General features: G+C 29.5%; 4 protein-coding genes and 1 long non-coding RNA gene across 7 annotated transcripts; 2 read left to right on the top strand and 3 right to left on the bottom strand.

The window, feature by feature from the left end:
• Window positions 1–321: 321 nt before the first annotated feature.
• LOC113797876 (uncharacterized) lies at window positions 322–5,041 on the top strand. The gene is made up of 7 exons (XM_027348330.2): window positions 322–1,405; window positions 1,468–2,876; window positions 2,931–3,077; window positions 3,136–3,286; window positions 3,356–3,442; window positions 3,490–3,636; window positions 3,696–5,041. Exons 1-7 carry the CDS (start codon window positions 650–652, stop codon window positions 4,974–4,976), a joined length of 3,978 nt encoding a protein of 1,325 aa, XP_027204131.2. The 5' UTR covers window positions 322–649; the 3' UTR covers window positions 4,977–5,041.
• On the bottom strand, window positions 5,006–6,981 carry LOC113797936 (voltage-gated potassium channel subunit beta-2-like). Its single transcript, XM_027348407.2, has 3 exons — window positions 5,452–6,981; window positions 5,291–5,379; window positions 5,006–5,230 (listed from the first exon to the last, which is right to left on the bottom strand). Exons 1-3 carry the CDS (start codon window positions 6,665–6,667, stop codon window positions 5,093–5,095), a joined length of 1,443 nt encoding a protein of 480 aa, XP_027204208.1. The 5' UTR covers window positions 6,668–6,981; the 3' UTR covers window positions 5,006–5,092.
• Window positions 6,982–7,111: 130 nt separating this feature from the next.
• Window positions 7,112–10,079, bottom strand: LOC142646385 (uncharacterized). 2 transcript variants are annotated; one of them, XM_075825150.1, is made up of 5 exons: window positions 9,967–10,079; window positions 9,335–9,822; window positions 9,230–9,266; window positions 8,692–9,042; window positions 7,112–8,633 (listed from the first exon to the last, which is right to left on the bottom strand). In XM_075825150.1, the coding sequence occupies exons 2-5, from the start codon at window positions 9,728–9,730 to the stop codon at window positions 8,119–8,121; spliced, it is 1,299 nt and encodes a 432-aa protein (XP_075681265.1). In that variant the 5' UTR covers window positions 9,731–9,822; window positions 9,967–10,079; the 3' UTR covers window positions 7,112–8,118. The 2 variants fall into 2 exon arrangements, with proteins under 2 accessions (XP_075681265.1, XP_075681264.1); XM_075825149.1 differs by lacking the exon at window positions 9,967–10,079 and having other exon boundaries at window positions 9,335–9,951.
• Window positions 10,080–10,519: 440 nt separating this feature from the next.
• Window positions 10,520–20,945, bottom strand: LOC113797870 (uncharacterized). 2 transcript variants are annotated; one of them, XM_027348323.2, is made up of 5 exons: window positions 20,910–20,945; window positions 18,834–18,972; window positions 18,196–18,753; window positions 14,315–14,772; window positions 10,520–13,291 (listed from the first exon to the last, which is right to left on the bottom strand). In XM_027348323.2, exons 1-5 carry the CDS (start codon window positions 20,928–20,930, stop codon window positions 11,975–11,977), a joined length of 2,493 nt encoding a protein of 830 aa, XP_027204124.2. In that variant the 5' UTR covers window positions 20,931–20,945; the 3' UTR covers window positions 10,520–11,974. The 2 variants fall into 2 exon arrangements, with proteins under 2 accessions (XP_027204124.2, XP_075681260.1); XM_075825145.1 differs by lacking the exons at window positions 18,196–18,753; window positions 18,834–18,972; window positions 20,910–20,945 and adding an exon at window positions 14,875–15,374.
• Window positions 20,802–21,367, top strand: LOC142646388 (uncharacterized). Its single transcript, XR_012847342.1, has 2 exons — window positions 20,802–21,058; window positions 21,168–21,367. It is a non-coding gene; the product is annotated as an uncharacterized LOC142646388 (long non-coding RNA).
• Window positions 21,368–21,854: the final 487 nt, after the last annotated feature.

The raw sequence follows: 21,854 nt of genomic DNA, 5'->3' as shown, positions 1-21,854 counted from the left end.
TAAATGGAAAGGATTTGATTCAGTTGATAGTTGACCGACGCTGATCATTATCATCATTATTATCATTGAGGACAAAGAACTCTTGTAATAAAATGGAAAACAATGTTGTTTTTTTTCAGTACACCACAAACGAACCAATGTGATTGTCCGGTTGTCAAGGATTGTCAAGTTCTATTCAATATAAAGGTTGATTCTAGTAGACGGAAGTGACAGTTTATGGAATTCAGAATCTAGTTCAGTTATAGTATTATCGTCATTAACCCGACCATACAATACAATAAACTTGTAGATAGATAGATAGAAATTCCGTTCAGTGCAAGTGATCGTTGATTCTATTTTTTTTTTTTCATTTGTTACTTGATCACCATTAAGAAAGTGTTGTGCATGTGTCGTTGTTATGAATACTTGAATTTCATTAGTGGCTATCATTTGGGTTTGCGTGTTACTAATTTAAACAATATGGATGGGAAATAGAAATTTTTTTTTTGAATGAATCATTTTTATCCAAATTTGTTTGAAATGATTATCGTCATATTTGTTTGAAAGTTTCATTCATCTTGGTCATAATGTGTGTGTATGCGCGTGTTAGTATATTAATTAATGAATTTTGGTTTTAAATTTTTTCTAATAAATTCAAAATAACGAATGAATGAATTATCATCGCTTGCCAATAGATTTTAGTATTGGTCCAGTACCATCGACAGCAATAATATCTTCTTCGACAATAGTATCTTCGAAAGCTATTCGTGAGGCATGCGAAAGAAAGGCAAAAAAATTACATTTTTACCAAAATGGTCGACCTTATGATTCAAAGTTAACAGTATCGATTATACCGGGAAAAGAATTTACCAATCTTGAACAACTTTATGAATTTTTAACAAAAAAAACTTGTCTTTTAAATGGTGTTCATTATATTTTTACTTATAACGGTAGATTAATTAGATCGTTAGACGAACTTGAGCATGATCAAACATATGTTATATCCAGTTCGAAGAATTTTGTTCCCTTTGCATATGGATCATCTAATCCATCACAACGGCTAACTACCGGTATACCGACAAATGTTCATCGAAACAAATTTGCACGTGAAGATGATCTTCGATTATTACGTCCATTATCATCAAAATTTAATAATGTTTATGCTGTTAATCATCATTATCATAAATTAAATCCAAATGTTAATAATAATTGTTACATAGAGAAACCCCAACAAACAACAGTCATTTATACACCAACACGTGAAATACGAACAGTTACAATAGTCAACAATAAAAATCATGATCTTCATTCAAAAGTTATTTTAAATTTAAAAACACCAAAATCGTTTGATCTATTGCTAATTGATTTAGGCGAAGCTGTTCAGCTAAAATGTCCAAGAGTTATGTTTACATCGAATGGTCAAATGGTGAGAATTAATTCACAAATTGACTTGTTCTGAATCATTTCCTTTGATTTCCATTATTTTAGGTGAATAGTATCTCTCAATTGAAACATGATTTATCTCACATCAATTTGTTTTATATTGATAACGAATATCCTCATGAGCCATTATCAATGTATCCACGATCACCAACACCAAAAGGCTATCAATCACCAATCGATAATAATTGTTATCATTGTGATGGATTTCCAATGCAACAACAACTAGAAACATTAAATTCATATTCATTATTGAATAACAATATGAATCCGAATTTCTATTCATCTTCTCAATCTGGTCAAATAATATCATCAACATCTCCAACAATTAATCATGGTTCTATACCGTTTTCGCCAGAATTTACTAACCGTCGCATAAATCGTCAAGCGCAAGCAACAAATCAACGTAAGCAATCAACTCCTAAATTCGATATGTCCACACCGTTTTTCGTAGACCGAAATAAACAATCAGAATATCAACAATGTGTAGGACCAATATTTGGTCTGGATCAGATTACTCCAGATAAATATCATCAAATTCAAAACTATGCAGAAAAATTGCTCAACGATACTTCATTACAAATTCAAATTGAAGGTTTACTATCACCTCGTATTAGCCCACAACCAGATCAAAATATTCAGCAACATCAAGAACTATCGAAAGCTGAGCGAAATCGTAAGGATTCGATGAAATTGAAAAAACAAAAACAGCCGGTAAACAATATTTTTAAACAAACAAAAAGTCTGCCAAAAGGCGCAATGAAATCGAATATAAATCCGGAAGCACCAATCATAGCCAAAGTACCAATCAAAAGAGCAGAGAAAAATTTTACCGGTGGATCTCCGATTAAACGACCTTCAGCAGCAGCTGCCACATTAAGGAAAAAAGGAGAAAACTTAAACAAAAGTAGTGATAATTTAAACCCCAAAACAAACAGTACGATTATAGGAAATAATTTGTCAGTTCAATCAAAACATTCAAAACGATCACTGCCCACATTGAATCGATCAACCGAACCACTCAACAAACAAAAAACTTCGACGCCAATTTTAAAACGGAAAGTCATCGGATCTAATGAAAGTTTAAAAATATTGCAACAAAAAGCTCCGATTCCCATGATAAAAGCAAAATCACCTACTCCTAGTATCCGATTACAAGTTCCAGATAATAATGGTGAAACTATGCTCAGAGCATCACCAATGAGGATACGAACAGGAAAATCATCAGAAAATCTTTATTCAAATATCGATAAACAACCTGTTAAACTACCAGTAAAATCCAAAAGTTTTGTCATGTCTTCCAGTGGTAATCAAACAAAAGTGAAACGCGGAACATCAGACTTATCTGTTGGTTCTAAAGGCAAATCATCTTTAGCGATAAATAAACTACGTGAAATCGAAAAAAATCTACATGGTTCAATTTCACCACCGGAATTTTATCTAGAATTAGACAAAGTGTAAGTTGTTACTTTCAAATTGTTTATGGTTTTCAATTTTTTTTCATAATTTAGCTACGGTTACAATGGTAAACGCGTTCAAAATCTTGTTTTTTTAAATACCAAAGAGTTGGCGTTTTTTTCTGGTGTATTTGCGGTACTATGGAATCAACAATCCGGAAAACAACGATTCTATACTGAACATGATCATGATATTTGCTGGTAAGACAATATTTGCAGAAATGTCTATTATCGAATTTTAATCAAATCCTGAATGAAGCCTTAGAGTAGATCCTAGCTGTGAATACATTGCAACTGGTCATGTTACTAATTCTACAATGATGATTCGTATTTGGTCAATCAAAACATTAAAAACAGTTAAAATTTTAACGAACAAATGCGAACTGGTCGATATGGAATTCACTACAAATGTATGACAAACGGTTTAGAAATTTGTATTATTTTTTCTCTCATCTTGTGTCATATTTTTTTCTGAAAAGAATTCGCTTTTTATGCTGACCGGAGGTAAAGAATCGAACATAAGTTTATGGAATTGGAGACTTAAGATCAACATTGCCAATACAACGGTATGTTGAAATTTTGAATGATTTTTGAAATTAAATCTTGAATGTAGAAATCCTTGGACAACAACGAACAACTCTATGGTTTGACTGTTCATCCTATCGAAACCGATATTGTAGTCACTTATGGCAAAATGCATCTAGTCGTATGGCATTTCAAAAAAGATCGATCTATCGATAATCGTACTGCGTTACAAATGGTTTGAAATTCATAATGAATTCATGATGAGATTTTTATTGTTTTGATTTTTTCATTTAGCAATCCAAAATCATTAAAACAATATATTGTGCTGCATTTCTTCATGATAATAGTTTATTGACAGGTGATTCGCAGGGCAATTTGACTATTTGGGCACCATATGAAGTTGATAAAGTCTTGGAATTTGCTATCAAAGAAGTTAAAGGTCATGAATCACAATTAACCTGTTTTAAGATGACCAAAGAGAATATATTGATTAGTGGTGATCGAGATGGCGTGATCAAAACTTGGGATGTAAATGATAATGAATTTCGATTGGTAAATGCTGTAAAATTACCATCGATAAGTGGTTCGGTATCGGCTATTACTCCACCGAACAAATTAGATGAATCGATGGATATCTACATCGGAACATCAAACAATTTCATCTTAAAGGGATCAGCTATACAAACCGAAGATTATCAGATTATTTTCGAGGGTCATTATATGGCTATACGAACATGCTCATTAGACTACGATAACAATATTTATACTGCATCATTAGATAGAAAAATTTGCAAATGGAATGATTATGGTCTAGCTTGGAAAACTGATTCTAGTATACAAGGAATGTCATCTAGCGTTCATCCGGCCGGTCAAGTATTGGCTGTTGGTTCTGCAACTGGTATCATTGCAATAGTGAATACTGGATCAGGTGAACCTATCCAATACATTCAGTTAACAACGGTTTGCATTGGTTGTATGTCTTATTCACCAAATGGGGATTTTTTAGTCGCCGGTTGTCAAGATGGATGTCTACATGTGATACCAGTTCGGGATAATGGACTCACATACGATAAAGTTTCCATTCTTAAAGGTCCGTTGCCCATTTTAACCTTACAATGGTCAATAGATACGCAATTCATATTGACCTCGGTGGATGACAACAATTTTCAGGAATTAATTTTATGGGATTTACCCAACACACGTTACATTCGTAATGTGACAAGTTTCTCTGATAATCTTCAATGGTGTAATGTCACTTGTAGTGGATTAGAAGATGCTCGTGGCACTTGGGATAATGAAAAATTCAAAGATGTCATCAATATTTGTAAGAATTATTCTCCCACTTTAAAATGTATTGTTACTGGCGATGAAAATGGTTTTATACGATTATTCGCTTATCCCTGTTATGATACTAAGGCATCATACTTTCAATACAAACAAGGTGGCGGCAGTGTTACGGATGTGAAATTTGCTCCAAACGAAGCTTTTATTGCAACATGTAATTTTGATGGTACCGTTTTCGTTTGGCGTTTAATTGAATATCCGAAATTGTCCAAGACCATGACAAAATCATGATTTGAAAATATTGAAAATGGTTACATATATTTTTGTTAAAACAAAACAAAATTGAAATAAAGTTTTATTCAATATAAAAAACAAAAACAAACAAACAAAAAATTTTCTAAATCTAATCAAACAAATTCCGGTTCCACATTGACCACATCGATTGTGATGGATGGAGTTTTTGGATGTTGACGTTTTATGACCGGATTATTTTCCAGGATTAGTTCAATTTCATTATTGACAATTTCAGTTAATACTGGATATATCTGTTATAATCAATAAATTTAGAGTTAATAATAGCAAAATTATTTAGGAAAACAACATACTTTGATTGAATTGAGTTTTTGATAAAGTTCAGCAACGGTTGTTGCCGTAACCAGAATGCAATTAACATTTTCATTTTGTAAACACCAAGCTGTTGAATTGAAAAGAATAAAGGTAAAATATAAATTCATTGGAAAATTATAGATTAAATAAATAATTATACCTAAAGCAAGTTGTGTAAGATCGCAATCCAGTTTGTCACACAATTTTTGTAATTCTTTAAATTTTAGCTTATCTTCTTTGTTCTGTTGTCTTCGAGTGATATGTGATATACCTTCATCATTCTGTAATGAGAAAGGTGACCATGTAATACAGCCAATACCGGCTTTATGAAATAATTCAAGCATTTGTAATTCCATTTTATCTCGATTAAACATATGATATTCCATTTGTTCACAGATTGATGGTGGACAATTAAATTGTCTAGAAATCGAAAATGCTTCAGCAATATGCATTGTCGAAAATCTTGATGTACCCCAATAAAGAATGAGACCACGATTGATCAGATACGACATTGTTCGAACGATCTCTTCCATTGGACACATCGCATCCAATTTATGAATAATAACAATGTCAATATATTTCATTTGTAATCGTCGAAGTGATTCTTCTACTGCTTCAATAATAAATTTTCGTGATAATCCGGCGCCCATATGGGCTGATGGTCCAGTCTTCCAGAATATTTTTGTCGATATAATATACGAATTTCGAGGCCATTGACTTCTTTTCAGCACATTACCCAATAATATTTCGGCTCGACCATTTTCGAATGCATCACCGGTATCAAAGTAATTAATACCATTTTCAAGTGCTACAGAAATTATATTCTCTGCAATATTTTCAGAAACATGACTAAAACTATTCCATGCCGAAAAAGCTAGAATCGGAACACGAAGACCATTTTTTCCAATATTTCGATATTTCATAGCCACTTTTTCCTGTGTTAAATGATTATTAGGAACGATTTTAGTGTTTACCATTAATGAATCATTATTATTGTTATTATCATCAGTATTTGAAAACATTTTATCAAAAATCTGTACTATATTTTCATTTTTGAGAAAAAATTCTTTTTTCTTATCAATAGCTGCATGATGTTGTGCACGTTGACGATCAAGATCACATTGATCGAATGATTTGGCTTTGTTGTTCATCAACATAATTGTAGGTGTTTGTGAATTTCTTTGTGATTGAAAATTATTATTATTCACTGTTGTTGATTGTGATGCAGCGGCTACAATGGCTGTTGTTGTTGTTGTTGTTGATGGTGATGAATCAAGATAATTGTGAAAAAAATCCTGATGATTGTCATTGACAACATTTGATGAACGTAAAGAATCTTCATTAATCATATGATATTCTTGTTGGCTGTTTGACATTTTTTATTTCATCGAACTCAACGGAAAATATTTTGAACAAAAAAATATTAATAACAACAACAAATAAAAAAAAACAAATAAAAAACAACTACTATAAGAAAAAAAAATATGTTAGTTGATCGGAGGTTGGCCTCGGATAGACAAAAGAAAAATATAAATAAAAATTATGAATACGAATAACCGAACAAAGAATAATTCGAGTAGCATATAAAAATATGAACCGAAAATCATTTTCATTGCTAAAATATATATTCGGGTAAAAGAATCTGTTTTTTTTTTGGACGCCATATTCTTCTTGCTATATAATGTTGTTGCTGATCTTGTTGAGGGATATGAATCAGAATCTACCAGATACGGCCTATATAATCGAATATAATTTTCAGCATCGGTGAAAAGGAAAAAGAAATCCAAAGCGAAAAAACAACAAAAAATCATGCACCAAAATTTTTTTAAGAAATGTAAAAAAAAATTTATTTTCAAATTCAAGCTATCCATGTGTGTTTGTGTGTGTATATGTGTCATTGGTCTGCAAAGATGTTTGTTTTATTGAAATTTTTGTATTGGATTCAAAGTTTTTGTTGTTTGTTTTTTGTCTAGACCAGTAATGGCCGGAGTGTTAACATTAAAACAACTAAAAAAAGCCAAAATAATTCGAAACATTTGATACTTGTTCGACTAGGTTCATTTCCGTTCTTTGTCGTTGAATTTTTTCCTTTTTTTTTGTTCTGTACGTTTGTTTGATGATATATCACAGCTATGAGCATAGTAAAAAAAATTATTTGGAAAAAAGAAGATAAAAAACAAATGCTCAATTTTTTTTGACAAAGATTGGAAATTTATAACCAAAGTCTATACAAACCAAATATTAAAGATTTTGGAATTTTTTTTTAAAAAAAAAGTTATCAAGGATATTATTACAGATATATTAGAATAGATTAGAATGGAAACCATTATTAATGGATTTTTTTTCATGATTCTTTTAAATCGATATGATCGATGTAGTGATGAATGTTTGTAATGACTAATGAATATGAAAGTGTTGATGATTAAATAATGACAAAATTTTTAAGTATACAAAGATTTTAGATCATAATGTTGATGTAAATGGAGTAATATTCCTATTTTTCGTACATACATTTTAATACGATCCTCAGTGTTTTCATTGTGTGATTTGTTTTTTTTTGTAATATTAAGCGATTGCTCTTTGGCGTTCGAGACCATGATGAATGAGAATGAAAATGAAGATTGAATTTACAAAAAAAATGTATTGAGAATCATTGAAAATTTTGTGATTAAATGGGGAAGAGACAACATACAGTGATTAAATCGAATTAATAGCATATTAGTTATTAAATAATGATCGATTATCCAACTCATTATTGAGTGTTCACTAATGATGCGATGGTTTTAAATTGGGCCACTCAATCAGATTGAAAAGAAATCGTATTTTTTCAGGTCCAATATGTAGAATTATTATTAACATTCGAATTATTATTGACAGTATTTGATGATGAAGTCGCTGTTGTTGCTTTCAAGGATGAAGCGGAAGATTTAACAGCCTTTGGAGTAGTGCCATTTTGAAATCGCTGTTGCTGATTTGGTGTTGTAGCACCGTTTCCTGTCTGTCCATTTGTCGGTTGACTTAGATTATCCAGCATATTTTGTGCAATCATATTGGCTGATACAATTTGATTGGTAGAAGTCGAAGTTGAAGCAGCCACTGTTGTTGCAGTCGTTACCGGAGTTTCAAGTTCGATCCCGTTCGTTATCAAACTTGTCATGAGAATATCGTTTAAATTCAAAGCAATTTCATCCTCATAATTTTCTTCTTTAATTTTTTGATTTTGTTGTTGCTGCTGAAGATTATTCTGCTGATGCTGCTGTTTCAATGTTTGTAGAACAATATGTTGAGTATCTTTCTGATGTTTAGGGTCGAATTTCATTTGCTCAAAGTGTGTTAAAAGACCTTTGAAAAAAAAATCAATTAATCCAATTGCATTGAATATTAGTAATTCAAAACTTACTATATTCATTTGCAAAAACGATGGAACATATACTGCATGGCCATAATGTAATAGCTGTTGTCATTGCTGTAGTGGTGGCCAATGCTACCGCTGATCCCGTTGATGAATTTGTTGCATTCGATGATGTTGATGAAGATGATGATAATGATTCTGCTTGACGATGTTGATGATTAATCTCAAAATGTTTTTTGAAAGACGTTTCATCCAAAAAGATTTTACTACAAAGTTGGCACGTAAATGTTAGGATACTCTGAGTTATTGGCTGCGTTATTTGTTGTGGTTGTTGTTGCTGCTGTTGAATCGAATTGATTTGCTGATTTACAATACCAACGGTTACTCCTAATTGTTTTTCTGTATGTTTTCAAATGATGATCATAATAATAATAACAATGATTTTGTTATGATACAAATGTATTACAATATACAATAAGAATAATTTTAAAATGGAATTGTGGAATCGGATCGAATGGAAATGGGATGAATACGATTAAATAATGTCATTTAGTTGAAAAGAAGTTTGGATTTTGATTCAAGTTACCTACGATTTGCGTAGGATTCACCAGGTCAGCATGTTTCTACAAGCATAAAACAATAAATTTGATTAATTTCAACAAAAACATTTCGCAACAAATTTTAAACAAACCTTGGTTTGATGATGGAACAGAGAATTCTGTCCTTTAAAACCTTTTCCACAATGTGGACAGAAAAAATTCTTATCAATATCTTTACTGGATACAGATGATGAATCCTCGTGTGTTTTCATATGTTGCTGTAGATTCGATAATTGGATGAATGATCGGCCACAATCACATTTATATGGACGTTCACCCGTATGTAAACGTGTATGTTGTTGGAGATGGCTTAATTGTTTAAATTTTCGTTCACAATAACCACAGTCGTATGGTTTTTCACCCGAATGAACACGATTATGTTGCGCCAATTGGTGAACGGATGAAAATGATTTCCGGCATTCTGCACAAAAATGTGGCTTCTTTCCAGCTTGTGATAATGCGGCTGCTGTTGCTGGTGATAATGACATTTTTTGTTTTGTTTTGTCCAATCAATCGTTGTTGTTGGATCAATAATGGCTAAAATCGTTTCGTATAATTTATAAGGAAGAACAGATCAGATCTATCGATGATTGATATTTTAATTCAATAATTAAAAATTTTAATAAAAAATTATTTCCCTCTCGAAAAAAAAATATAAATAAAAACAAAAGACACCTGAAAAAAATTCACAAAAATTCAATCAATGAATAGTTCATAGACATACCATACATACATACATCACACATAACGAGAATAAAAAAATACTATGGCAGACACCGCCAACGGATGGATGGACAGAACGACAAAGTGAGGGTGAAAAATGTGAAAAAAAGGCGTTCAGATCTTGCGAATATTTTTATACCACTACTTAATGTTGGCCGTTTGCTCGTTGACAATGTTTATCAATGGCTACAAATGTAGCAACAACAACGAAAGAACAAAAAATCCCAAAAATCCAAAAACAAAAATACAAAATGGGATGAGGATGAGGAGACGACAAAAAGATTCCAAAAAAAAATAGTAGCAGCATACAATTAAGTTGATCCATTTGGATGATCATACCACCATCTAGTGATTATCAAATGCAATTGATTCCTTTTTTTTCTCACCGAAATGATCAACAAAAAGAAAAGCCTTGGATACAAAAAAAAACATGATGTCAGGCATGGCAGGTATTGGCAATGCCAAAAGATCAGGCTTTTTTTTCGCGTTAAATTCAAAAAAAACAAAAAACAAAATATGCGCATACGAATTCAATCAAAAAAAAAAACCAGAAGAAAAATGATTAAATTTATTTATTTTATTTTTTTAATATAATTGATAATTTTTTAAGAAAAAAAAATATTCCAATCAACCTTACCGCCATACAATTTCAAAGATTCAAGGAGTAGGAAGAGAAAATGATAATTATACGAAAAAAAAATGTGTAAGCTTTATATGTTGTGTTAAGATTATTATTAATTTGTAAATATATAAATGTGTGTTTATGAAAACAATGTAATACGAAATTATTGATGATGATGATGATCAGTAATTAATTAATTAAATGATGAAAAAAATGAATGTTAAATTAAAAAAAAAGAAAAAGAAAAAAGATTATTGTTGTGTATTTTGTCCATTCAAAAATTGAGCTATTATTGGATCATTGATCATCATTCATGAACAAATTATTGATATATCGACTATTGGCTATTATTGAAATGAAAAAAATTTCAATCGATTTAAATAAATGATTTTCTTTTCATACTGGGGGGTTAATAATGTATAAATCATTATTTTGTTGTTGTTGTTATAAAATTATTAGTTCAATTGGGTATATGTGTTTTTGTGTATTCATGTGGGCGTATAAATTATGATCTTCATTCTGATCATATATATAATTTTAGCCAAAAAAAAAGAAAATATAAAAATAGATTGTTTGCGTGTACGTGGTATGTGTGTTTGTGTTACATTTTCAATTTTTGGTTTATATGTCATCTGTTTTTTTTTCGTCGTTGTTATTTTGATGGTGGTTTATTCATTGATAAATTTGTATCTGAAAAATCAATTCAAATATTGGGAAATGAAAAATAATTTGACAATAACAATGTTTCGTTTTTGTATTATTTGAAAAATGTGAGTGAATGAGTGTGAAAGAGAAAAGAAAATGTAACCAAATAAACAAGGACATTGATCCATATTTGATAATAATAATAAAAAAATTTCTGTTATGGGTGAGGGATATAAATCTTTGATCCACACTTATCAATTTTTTTTTGTTTTTGTTTTTTCCTATTTATTTCAATGTATTTAAATAATTCGCACACACATACATTATAATTAGATTAGATTCATGGCCACCTAATTTAGATATATCGTATTTTCGATGAGAATTTTCACTGTCAATTTTTTCTAGTTTTCTTGACTTGTTGAACGTTATAACTTGTTGAAAAATAATTGAAATCGCAATGATATCTAGATTTTGATGATACACACACACACACACACATCAAAAATTATTAATTAGTTGCTATTTTTTCATCGATATTATTATAAATGAATCTAGCGATTTGATTGATATTAATTATTTTCTGAATTTTTTATGGAAGCAATATGATGATGATAATAATTGTTGATGAAACATTGATAGTGGTATTTAAAGATGAATCACAGACACACTGAACATTGTCGATTACATTAATTAATTGATTAATAAGGGATGGCGTTTGTTGTTGTCATAATTATAGTTGTTGTTAATCGGTTGATTCTTTCAATGAGATCGGATGTTGTTGTTGTTCATTACCAACAATAGTTCCAACAATGTTTGATGTTGATGTAATTGGCATCGATGCATAATTACGTATCTGATTTAATGCAATCAATTGATTTGGAAATGCAATTGTTTGATTAACAGCAGAATTCTTATCTAATGATGATAAATTAGTTACGATTGATGTAGCTGATGATTTTTTACCCGTGTGAATATTTCCGCTACCGCTAGCATTTGTCGTTGCTACAACCATTCCTGTTATTGTATCCATACCGGAAATTTTATTTGGAAAATTTAATGGCTCATATGCAGACAAATAAGAAGTCATTCGTAAAGCTTGATTATTGGCTGAATTTATAGAATTTTGTGGTAATGAAAATGTTGTCGCAGCAGCCGAATTAGTACTTAATTTATTAGTGTTATTTGCAATCATCTGTAAATCCAGACCACTATTGTTCAAATAAATAGTTGATGATGATGGATCAAATGCTGATGCAGGTATAACGCAATGATTTTGTTGACGATTAACATTTTGCGACGATAATTGTGTTGAATTAATGTTACATTCTAATGGATTTGATTTCGACCAATAATGAATATTATTATTATCTATCAAATGTATGGTGGAAGAAGTTGCTGCTGCCGTTGAATTATCACCATGTTGTTGTTGATGGGAATGTTGTTGAATTTGTTGTTGTTGTTGTTGATGAATTTGATGATGATGAGCCGATGTTGATAAATTTCGTTTAGTTGCAACTACCAAACCGGAACTACTACTATTACCACCACCACCACCAACAGATGACATTCGATCCGTATGTTTTTGCAAATGTTTTTGTAGATAGCTTTCCTGTGTATATGATTTACCACAATATTGACAAATATGCGTCTTCAAATGTTTTGAATCTTTATGTTTTGGAATATGATCCAAAAGTGCCGATTCATCAGTAAAACATTTATAACAGCTATTACATTTAAATGGTTTATCCGTTTGATGTGAACGTGAATGTGATTGTAGATTCGATAATTGTGAAAATGCTTTTGTACAATTTCCATAACGACATTTATACGGTTTATCACCTGTATGAGTACGTTCATGTTGTTGTAGATGGGATAATTGGGTGAATTTTCTTTGACATAATTCACAATGATACGGTTTGATACCCAAATGAATTCGGCTATGTTGTGATAGGTATGATGAATTGGCGAATGTTTTTGTACATTGTGTACATTTATATGGTTTTGTTTCACGCATATGTACCTGTGTATGTAATTGCATGTCGGCTTTTGAATAGAAAATCTTTTTTTTTTTAAAAGTGAAAGAGAAAAAAAACAAAAAATGAATTCAATTAATAATTTTGAATAAATTCGAAAAAATTAATTTAATTAATCTAATTCTTTTGACCAATAATAACATTTATTACTGATGCTTTAGGTGTAACAATTGTTGATGATGATGGAGAATGGCTAACAATAACAGCAACAACACTTTTATGAGGATGATCCATCTGTTTCATACTGTTTTAATTTTTGACTAATAAATACAAATACGAAATTTTTCGCAAAGAAAAATTTTCAATCCAACCAGAAAAATGATCAATGAATCAAGGATAATGATATGTAAAGTACTATCATCGATAATTTATGTATGATTGATTGATTGATTATTTAATGGACGAGTTAAATTTGATGGTGATTGGCCATCATCACCAATGGCTATAATCAACAGTTGTTGTTGATGATGATGGATCGAATGATCATTACCGCATTCGATTGGAATTATCATCATCAACATACACTCTTTCTCTCTCTCTCACACACACACACATTGACATCATTACTAAATTTGCAACAAATAATCAACAAAAAAAATCAATACATCCCTTGTTCTGTTTGTTTCAGTTTAAGATTTAAAACAAAAAAGTGTTTGATTACTTCATCTCCTTGATTATTTTTTTCACTGTTACACTGTTTCTATTCTAATAATAAAAATTATCATTTATGATTTATGATTAATTATATCATTCTGTTTTTTGTGTAATCAAATTTTTAATAAAAAAAATCAATCAAAACAACCAAGGTTTTGGATGATTTTCTTGGAATCAATATTAGAAGATTTTTTTCTTTTGATAATGTTTATTATTTCTATATTTTCCTTGTTGTCAATTTCTTTTTTCTTCGAAAAATATTTTTCATCAATATCAACGGTTAAAAATAAGGAAGAAAAGTTTTCCGAATTTCAAAAAAAATGATATTCTCTATGCAAGTTGAAACCAATCAAATCAAGTTTACCATGCATTTCATGCAAGCAAAAAAAACATACCTGCGGACACATTTTACATTGATATTTTCGATTAAATGAATTTATATGGCCATTTGTTGCCAATGAGCCATGTTGATGATTATGATGAAAATTATTTAGATGATTTTCATTTAAATTTGTTTGATGTTGATTATTATTATTAATTGAATGAGAATGATTTGATTCAAATTGATTCGATGTTGATGATGAAAATTTTAAAGATGATTGTTGATGATCAACACAATTATTGGCTAAACTTGTTAGAATTTGTCCAACTTTTGTCGATGATGTTGACAATGATGAATTATTATCATTGAAATGTTGTCGATTCAAACGTATTGAATTGTTTTCTGATGGTGATGATGATGATGATGAATTATTATTACCATAAACAAATCCAGAATTTGTATTGTTTATAGAATCGTTTTCATTGTTTATAATTGGATTTGTTTCATTCACTAATGTTCCGTTGGAAGTTCCTGAGAAAAATGAAAAAAAAACAAAAAAAAATTATAATTATCAATCAATCAATCATTGATAAATGTTAAATATAAAATGATTTGCACATTCATTCAGCACACCCGAATCTAATAAACTGATATATCCCTTATGATTTTGACTATGATCATTATCATTATTATCAATATTTGTATTTAATAAATTTTTAAAATTTGGTTGATGAATAAAATTTTTCAATTTAAACAATGATATCACTGGCGGTAGATTCTGCTGTTGCAATTGATTCGTCGTTGAATTTCGATAATCAATATTATTATTATTTATATAAACTTGATCATTGAGTAATGGTATTGATGATGATGATGATGATGATGAATCGATAAAATTATCATCACTAATCAATCGATCACCATAGTTGATTATATCAATCGTATTATTATTGCACAAATTATCAACATTATTATTGATAATCGATAAAGACGTTGATTGTAATTGTAAAGATGTTTGTGGTAAGAAAGCAGATGGATTTAGAAATGAATCCATCGTTGTCATCGTTGTCGACGAAACTGCTTTTGTCGCCGCAGCTGTCATCATCATCATTATCTTTGATGAATCATCATCTTCAACATTCATAATGGTCATTTGGTCGAAATTTTGTTTTTTTGCACCGAAAATCTTTCAAAATGTCAATACAAAATCAGAATAACAACAACAACAACAACAACAACGATAAAGATTTGTTAGTCCACCAAAATATTAAATGATCAAATATTATTATCATCATCATTGTGGTCTTCGTCAACAACAACAACAACACCAGAAAACAAAAAAAAGAAAAATACAATTTTCGTTCCAGAGAAAAAACGATGCACACAAACACACAATGCAAAAAAAAATCAGAAAACTCTGTTTAAAGAATTGACCATATTATACATACAATTTAATCCTTCGAGAAAAAAAACGATGATAGTCAGTCAATGAACATCGTTTTGGTAGTTCAGTTTTTTTTTCATAAATAAAGTTTTCAAACACAGTCAATATGTGCATTGGAATGTGCACTTGTATAATAATAATTTTTAAATATACACATAATAATAATGTGTATTATATGCAAAGTAGGAAAAAAATCGGACAACAACAAAAAGAATTTTTTTTTGTTCCATTTGGACTAAATAAAAAAAATTTCAAAAAAAAAAAAAAAATTCATTTATCCCATCACATCATCATCGTTGATTAATGCTACTAGAACCTTTGGAAAAAAAATTAATTGCTAGATGTTCAAATTGTTGAATTCAAAAAAAAAAATTGTTATGTTAATGTGAATGATCCAGAATGTGAAACGATTTTGGTTTTTTTTTGAAATATAAGATTCAATGATAATAATATGGTTAATGTTTAATGAATAATGGTTGCGGCCAAATTTTAGAGAAAAAAATATTGAAAAATTCTCAAAAAAAAATCAAAATGAACAGGGACTTCGTAAAACAATTACCACTTTGTCATTATCGGACAAAAAATACTTAATCAAATAAAGCTGAAATAATATTTAGAAACAAAAAATTTCTTTTTGTCTCGTAAAAATATCCGCATTTCGATATGAAACATCAATTTTTTTCAAAAATTAACGTCTTCTTTTTTTCCAAACAACCAATAAGCTTGGAAAAGTTCATGCAAACACTTACAAAGTACACCGTTGACATCCGCCATCATAGTTTTTTTTATTAGCAAAAAAGGTCCTTGCCCTTTTTTTTCGTTGGTCGTGTCCTTTCCATTCGTCCTTTAGTTTATCCAAATGTTACCAACACACATACACAAAGTTCATAATGATTGCACAACATATCGTATTATTTTGTTTCTCATCCTCTAAGTCACCTTGAAAAAAACCCTTTCACATTGGATAAACGAAAAAAACGGTAAGCATCATACACGCGGTACATCGATATCATCGACCTAGTGGTACAAATAAAGAATTAATTCTCGTATTGATTGAACACTTTTTTTCGTTAATCGTTTCATTTGTCTATATTTGCCAATATTAGCAATTAAAACAAATAAGAAAATAAAGAAATTTTCAATGTTTTCAATTCGAAATCATTCATGTAATTCTTGTGATAATTTGGGAAAAATTTTCGGAATTTAAATTTTATAAAATTTCCGGCACATTTTGCAAATTGAAAACGATATAACAAGGACAATTTTTTGTTTTGTAATTCTAAAACTGACCTTCAAACTATGAAAATATTCATTGAATGAATTTTATTCTTTTTCTATTTTTTTAAATAGATTCTAAACAATTTTTTTTTGACTAAATTCCAATCAAATTAATCGAATTAAGTGATAACAAATAAAGAACAAAAACAAAAAAAAATCTAAAAAGGCGGAGCTAAACATTTCATTGTGAATTTATATAAAAGCTATAGTTTCGAAAAAAGGCGTGTATTTATAAATTGGATTTTTTTTTTTGACAAATATTACAACAACAATAACCAACAACAACAAATAAAAACAAACTATTATTATGTGTGCGATACTTGAGTGCGCATATTGAGAAAAAAAAATTTCCCTCCCAGTTTTTAATTTTTTTTCTTTTTTTGAAACTGGTCATTTGCCCCTGCCTTGATTTTTCACACCATTTAACAAAAGGGAACAAAAAAAATGAAAAAATTTCTTCGTGACAATAATTACGAAGATGGAGAGAGAAAGATAAACCTTTTTCAATTCAATTCATCCAATCATATCGAAAGATTGTATTTCATTTTAATCTCTTCCTCCCCCACTTCATCATCATCACCAAATAATCATTAATTTATATTGCATCAACTGGCATCAATCATTATTGAACATATTTTAATTTAACAATTAATTCAAAAATGAATTTCGAGAATTAAATATTGATCAACCACATTAGAAGGCACCTGTGTATGCATGTGCAATATGAGATAACCAAGGCTACAACCAAGTTAGCTAACACCGTCAATCATCAATGATAATCATTTTTATGAAAAAACTCAATATTTTATTTTTAAATAGCCATTCAATTGTTTTTCAATGGAAATCATTTTTATCAAAAAACTTGAACAATTTTTTTTTGAAAAACTGAAAATATTATAACTATTTTTCTCAATTCTTTTTTCGCCTTGCTTTGGTTTGATCCAATGCAATATAAATTATAATAAACTAATACAGAATGAATGGAGAATCAACTTTTGATTACAAACACTGAAGAAATCAAAAAAAAAATAATTTTTGTTTTGATTTTATGATCAAATCACGATCATGCGGCAATACAATGGTATGGTATGATGATATTTTTTTCAAAAAAATAACGTTCAGCATTCACACCACACTTCAACACACAAACATACACACATTTACTCACACTCACATGGTATTTTTCGATATATAGCCATTGTCATTTGATTTTAGCAAAAAAAAACACTTACCTGTCAATCTTTTTGTCAATAATGCCGTTTGTTGTTGTTGAATCAATAAATTATTCGATTTCAATGTTGATAATGATGAACGATTATTAGAATTTTGTGAATTGAATTGATGAGCATGATTCGAAACAGGCCAATCAATACAACCACCGCCACTATTCCATGATGAACCACGAGCATATAATGGCGATATATTTTGTGGTGATGTTGATGATGTTATTGATGATGATGATGTTGATGATGATAATGGTGGTGGAGATGAAGATGATGATCCAAAATTTGTATTAATTTTATGTCGATTTGGGTGTTGTTGTTGATAGTGATGCTGTGTTGGACTGTTGTTGTTGTTGTTGTTATTGTTGTTATTCGTGCTAATGTCATCAACGCTGGTTGTTGTTGTTGCTGTAGCTGCCGATATGACCGAGGACGACATTACTGACATCCATCGAATAAGATCGGAACTTTTAGCAGCAGCGGCTGCTGCTACCGCTGCTGCAGCTTCTGCTGTACTGGTAGTTTTAGTAGTAGCATTCGATTTTATTGGAATCGAACGATTGGACCCTTTTCATTTTCATTTGGTTGAAAAATTCAAAAATTAATTTTTCATTTGGAAAAAATTTAAATAAATAACAAAATTTTACCATTAATTTCATTCGTATGATATGAATGATTTGATGATGAATAATAATGATGATGATGATAAGAAGAAGGAGAATTTTCCGATGTAGCTGTTGTTGATAAATTATTTGATGATCCGGTTGATGGCCAAAGTAAGGCTTTCTATAGAAAGAAAAATATATGTGTTTGTGTGTGAGAAAATGAATAATTTTAAACCAAACAAACAAACAAAATTTGTAAAACAAGATCATAAAAATTCACCAGAAAAAACAAACAAATTGGATACGATTCAGTTACGATCAATTGATTTGATCATATAACAAAAGATAACAAAACAAAATAAATAAACAAATTTTAATTCAAAAACAAGATGACAATTACCGATTTTTTTTGTTGTTGTTGTTATTGTCAATCAATTTAAATTTAATAAAAATTTTAATGAATTAAATCTTTGTTTTCTTTCTCTTCTCTCATATATCATTTGAACAAAACAAATTCGAATCAAATCAGCCATTAATGAACAAATTCCACATTCGACAATCGAAATAGGTTGGATCGAAATAGAATGAAAGAATTGTTTTCCTGTATTCGCTTCATTGATGACGACTATCGATTATTTACGATCCGAAAACAACAACAACAACAACAATAAGTGGTTAATTTAATGATCATCAATATCATCATATTGTCATTTTCAATTTGAATTTATTGATTTTCAATAAAATCAACAATAACAACAACAACAACAACAACAAAATACTATCAAATGAGTGTGAACAATCTAAACAATTTTCAATTCTCAATGTTCAATTGTCCAGCATTTATTTTTTTTTTTATTGGTTTGATTGTTTGCCAAACAAAATATTGAATCAAATAAAGAAAAGAAAACTAGCTTCAAATTGTCAACCAATGATTATTTTCAAAAAAAACAATATAAAATGGGTAGCCTATCATTATTGATTTTCAATAAAAAAAATCACATATTTGATTTAAAGAATATAGCCCGATCAATCGACCGATCAATCAATTAGGAATTAACAAAATGATTATCATCCGTATACAAGCGTATCAATCAAAACAAAGTTTGAAAATTGAAAATCAACGAACCATTTCGGAATAAAATTGTAAAAAAGAAAAATTATAATCATCACCTAATATTTTACATTCGAATATTCTTCTCCAAGATTGAATTTAACGGTCCAAAACAGAACAATTTTTCTTGATTCAATTAACAACAAACTAATCATTAATGATTATTTTGGTAATGATTAAAACAAAACAAAAAATAACAATAATCATCAAATTCACTTATCGTCATTATTATATAATCGATTTCAGATTTAACCACCAAATTTGATTGCACGAAATTTTTCAATATTTGCAAAAAAAAGAGAAGCAAAAAAAAATCAATTTCACGATGAATGATTCAATTGAAGTCATTGCCATTGTTTCGTGCAATTAATTGTATATCCGAAACAAACAGAAAAACATTTATGACATTTACGATTTTTTTTATGATCGATTATGATCGACAAAACATTTTTTTTAAAAAAGCAAAGTGACAACATTCCATTATGTCATCATCATCATTGTCGTTCAATGTAAAAGGTTAAAACGATGTATTTTCTCTCATTCACCTTTATTATATATTGACAATCCTCATTTGAACCGAACGTTCAAGATTTAAAAAAAGAATAAAAGAAAAGAAAACCATCCATATCTAATCGATCAAAGTCAAATAATCAACAAATATTACGCAAAAAAAGTGTGAATCAAAAAAATCTCGAAACGTTCTCAAGCATATAAACGCGAACAGATTTATAATATATAGATCATAAATGATGATCCAAAAGTTAAACAAAACAGTGAAAAAAAAAGGATTTCCGAACAATCAATTTTTGTTTGAAAGTAATATGATCCCAGAATTGTTATTTATTTATGAAAACATAACCTTCATCATTAGTTTTCAAGGGTAAATGGTTATGATTTGAAACAAAAACAATTATGGTTTTGATGTCAAAACAACAACATAACAGAACAAAATGAATTCAAATGAAATGAAAAACAAGCAAAAAAACAAAAAAAGAAACAAAACTTACCTGAATTTCGCAATCGAGCATCGTTTATGGAAAACAGTTGATAACCGATGATCAAAAAAAAAAAAATCAATCAATCCAAAAAAAACTTGGCCAAATAGAAAAAAATTTCACAAATAGAAAAAAAAATTGAACAAAAAACTTCAAATCAGGTATGAACTATCGGAATATTCGAATGTGAATGAAACAATTTTGTTTTTTTTGATCTTTTCTGAATCCCGTTATCCCACATTTTTTTCGCAATTTTTTTTTTTGCTTTAGATTCAACAGTTATGACTTTGTTTTTTTTTGTTGTTGCATCCAATGAAATAATTTTTTTTTCATTACTATCATGGACCACATCCCCTGAAGGCGTCAACAAACAAGCCAGAAAAAAAAGCTAAACAATTCTACCCACCACAACAAACGAAAATGAAAAACAATGCAAAAAAAAAAATGTCAATAAAGAAAAAAATTTTCAACATTTTTTTTCTTCTTTTAGTTACATCCATTCACATCTATCAACAGGTAACTCCTCCTACCATCGTAGACCGTTTTTTTTGTTCGCATTGTTGTTGTTGTTTGTTAGATAACACAAACCCGAAACCCGAAAGAAAGTAAGGTAAGAAAGAAGAAAAAAAAATCCAACAAACACGGGAAAAAAGAAAGGAGGTGGCTAAATTTTTTGTTTCAAAATCGTTTATCAACAAATTGAACGGGTTATGATGATGATGATGATGATGCTAAATGAAGGAATGTTTTGGGAAAAAGAATGCTTTAATTTTTAGAATTTGGAATGCATTTTTGTTTTGTAATTGAAAATTTTTTTTTTTAAATCAAATAATTTTGTTTTTTATTAATCAACCAAAAAAAAAAAGTAAGATGTGGGGATTGTTTTTTCTTCTTGGTGATAGAAAGGCGAGAAAAAACAGTTACATTTTATGAAAGCAAGAAAAAACGAAAGGGTTT

The sequence above is a fragment of the Dermatophagoides pteronyssinus genome, unplaced genomic scaffold (genome assembly GCF_027571235.1).
Source record: "Dermatophagoides pteronyssinus isolate colony J.1.1.1.1 unplaced genomic scaffold, Derpt_VIB-CSIC_2022.12 sq0003, whole genome shotgun sequence".
Classification (NCBI taxonomy): Eukaryota; Metazoa; Arthropoda; class Arachnida; order Sarcoptiformes; family Pyroglyphidae; genus Dermatophagoides; species Dermatophagoides pteronyssinus.
Note: the sequence above shows the minus strand (reverse complement) of the source record. Positions and strands in the feature narration are given on the sequence as shown.

Excerpts from the sequence above, each read along its gene's own strand:
- LOC113797876 (XM_027348330.2), top strand. The coding sequence starts at position 650 with ATGAATTATCATCGCTTGCCAATAGATTTTAGTATTGGTCCAGTACCA. Across the intron at positions 1,406-1,467 it reads TTACATCGAATGGTCAAATG|GTGAATAGTATCTCTCAATT; the intron begins GTGAGAATTAAT and ends CCATTATTTTAG. Across the intron at positions 2,877-2,930 it reads TATCTAGAATTAGACAAAGT|CTACGGTTACAATGGTAAAC; the intron begins GTAAGTTGTTAC and ends TTCATAATTTAG.
- LOC142646385 (XM_075825150.1), bottom strand. The coding sequence starts at position 9,730 with ATGTCATTATCACCAGCAACAGCAGCCGCATTATCACAAGCTGGAAAG. Across the intron at positions 9,267-9,334 it reads TGTTCCATCATCAAACCAAG|AAACATGCTGACCTGGTGAA; the intron begins GTTTGTTTAAAA and ends TTATGCTTGTAG. Across the intron at positions 8,634-8,691 it reads CGTTTTTGCAAATGAATATA|GTCTTTTAACACACTTTGAG; the intron begins GTAAGTTTTGAA and ends TTTTTTTCAAAG.
- LOC113797936 (XM_027348407.2), bottom strand. The coding sequence starts at position 6,667 with ATGTCAAACAGCCAACAAGAATATCATATGATTAATGAAGATTCTTTA. Across the intron at positions 5,380-5,451 it reads TCTTACACAACTTGCTTTAG|CTTGGTGTTTACAAAATGAA; the intron begins GTATAATTATTT and ends TCAATTCAACAG. Across the intron at positions 5,231-5,290 it reads AAAAACTCAATTCAATCAAA|ATATATCCAGTATTAACTGA; the intron begins GTATGTTGTTTT and ends TGATTATAACAG.
- LOC113797870 (XM_027348323.2), bottom strand. The coding sequence starts at position 20,930 with ATGCTCGATTGCGAAATTCAG. Across the intron at positions 14,773-18,195 it reads ATTGACAAAAAGATTGACAG|GAACTTCCAACGGAACATTA; the intron begins GTAAGTGTTTTT and ends CATTTTTCTCAG. Across the intron at positions 13,292-14,314 it reads AATGTAAAATGTGTCCGCAG|ATTTTCTATTCAAAAGCCGA; the intron begins GTATGTTTTTTT and ends AAAAAAAAAAAG.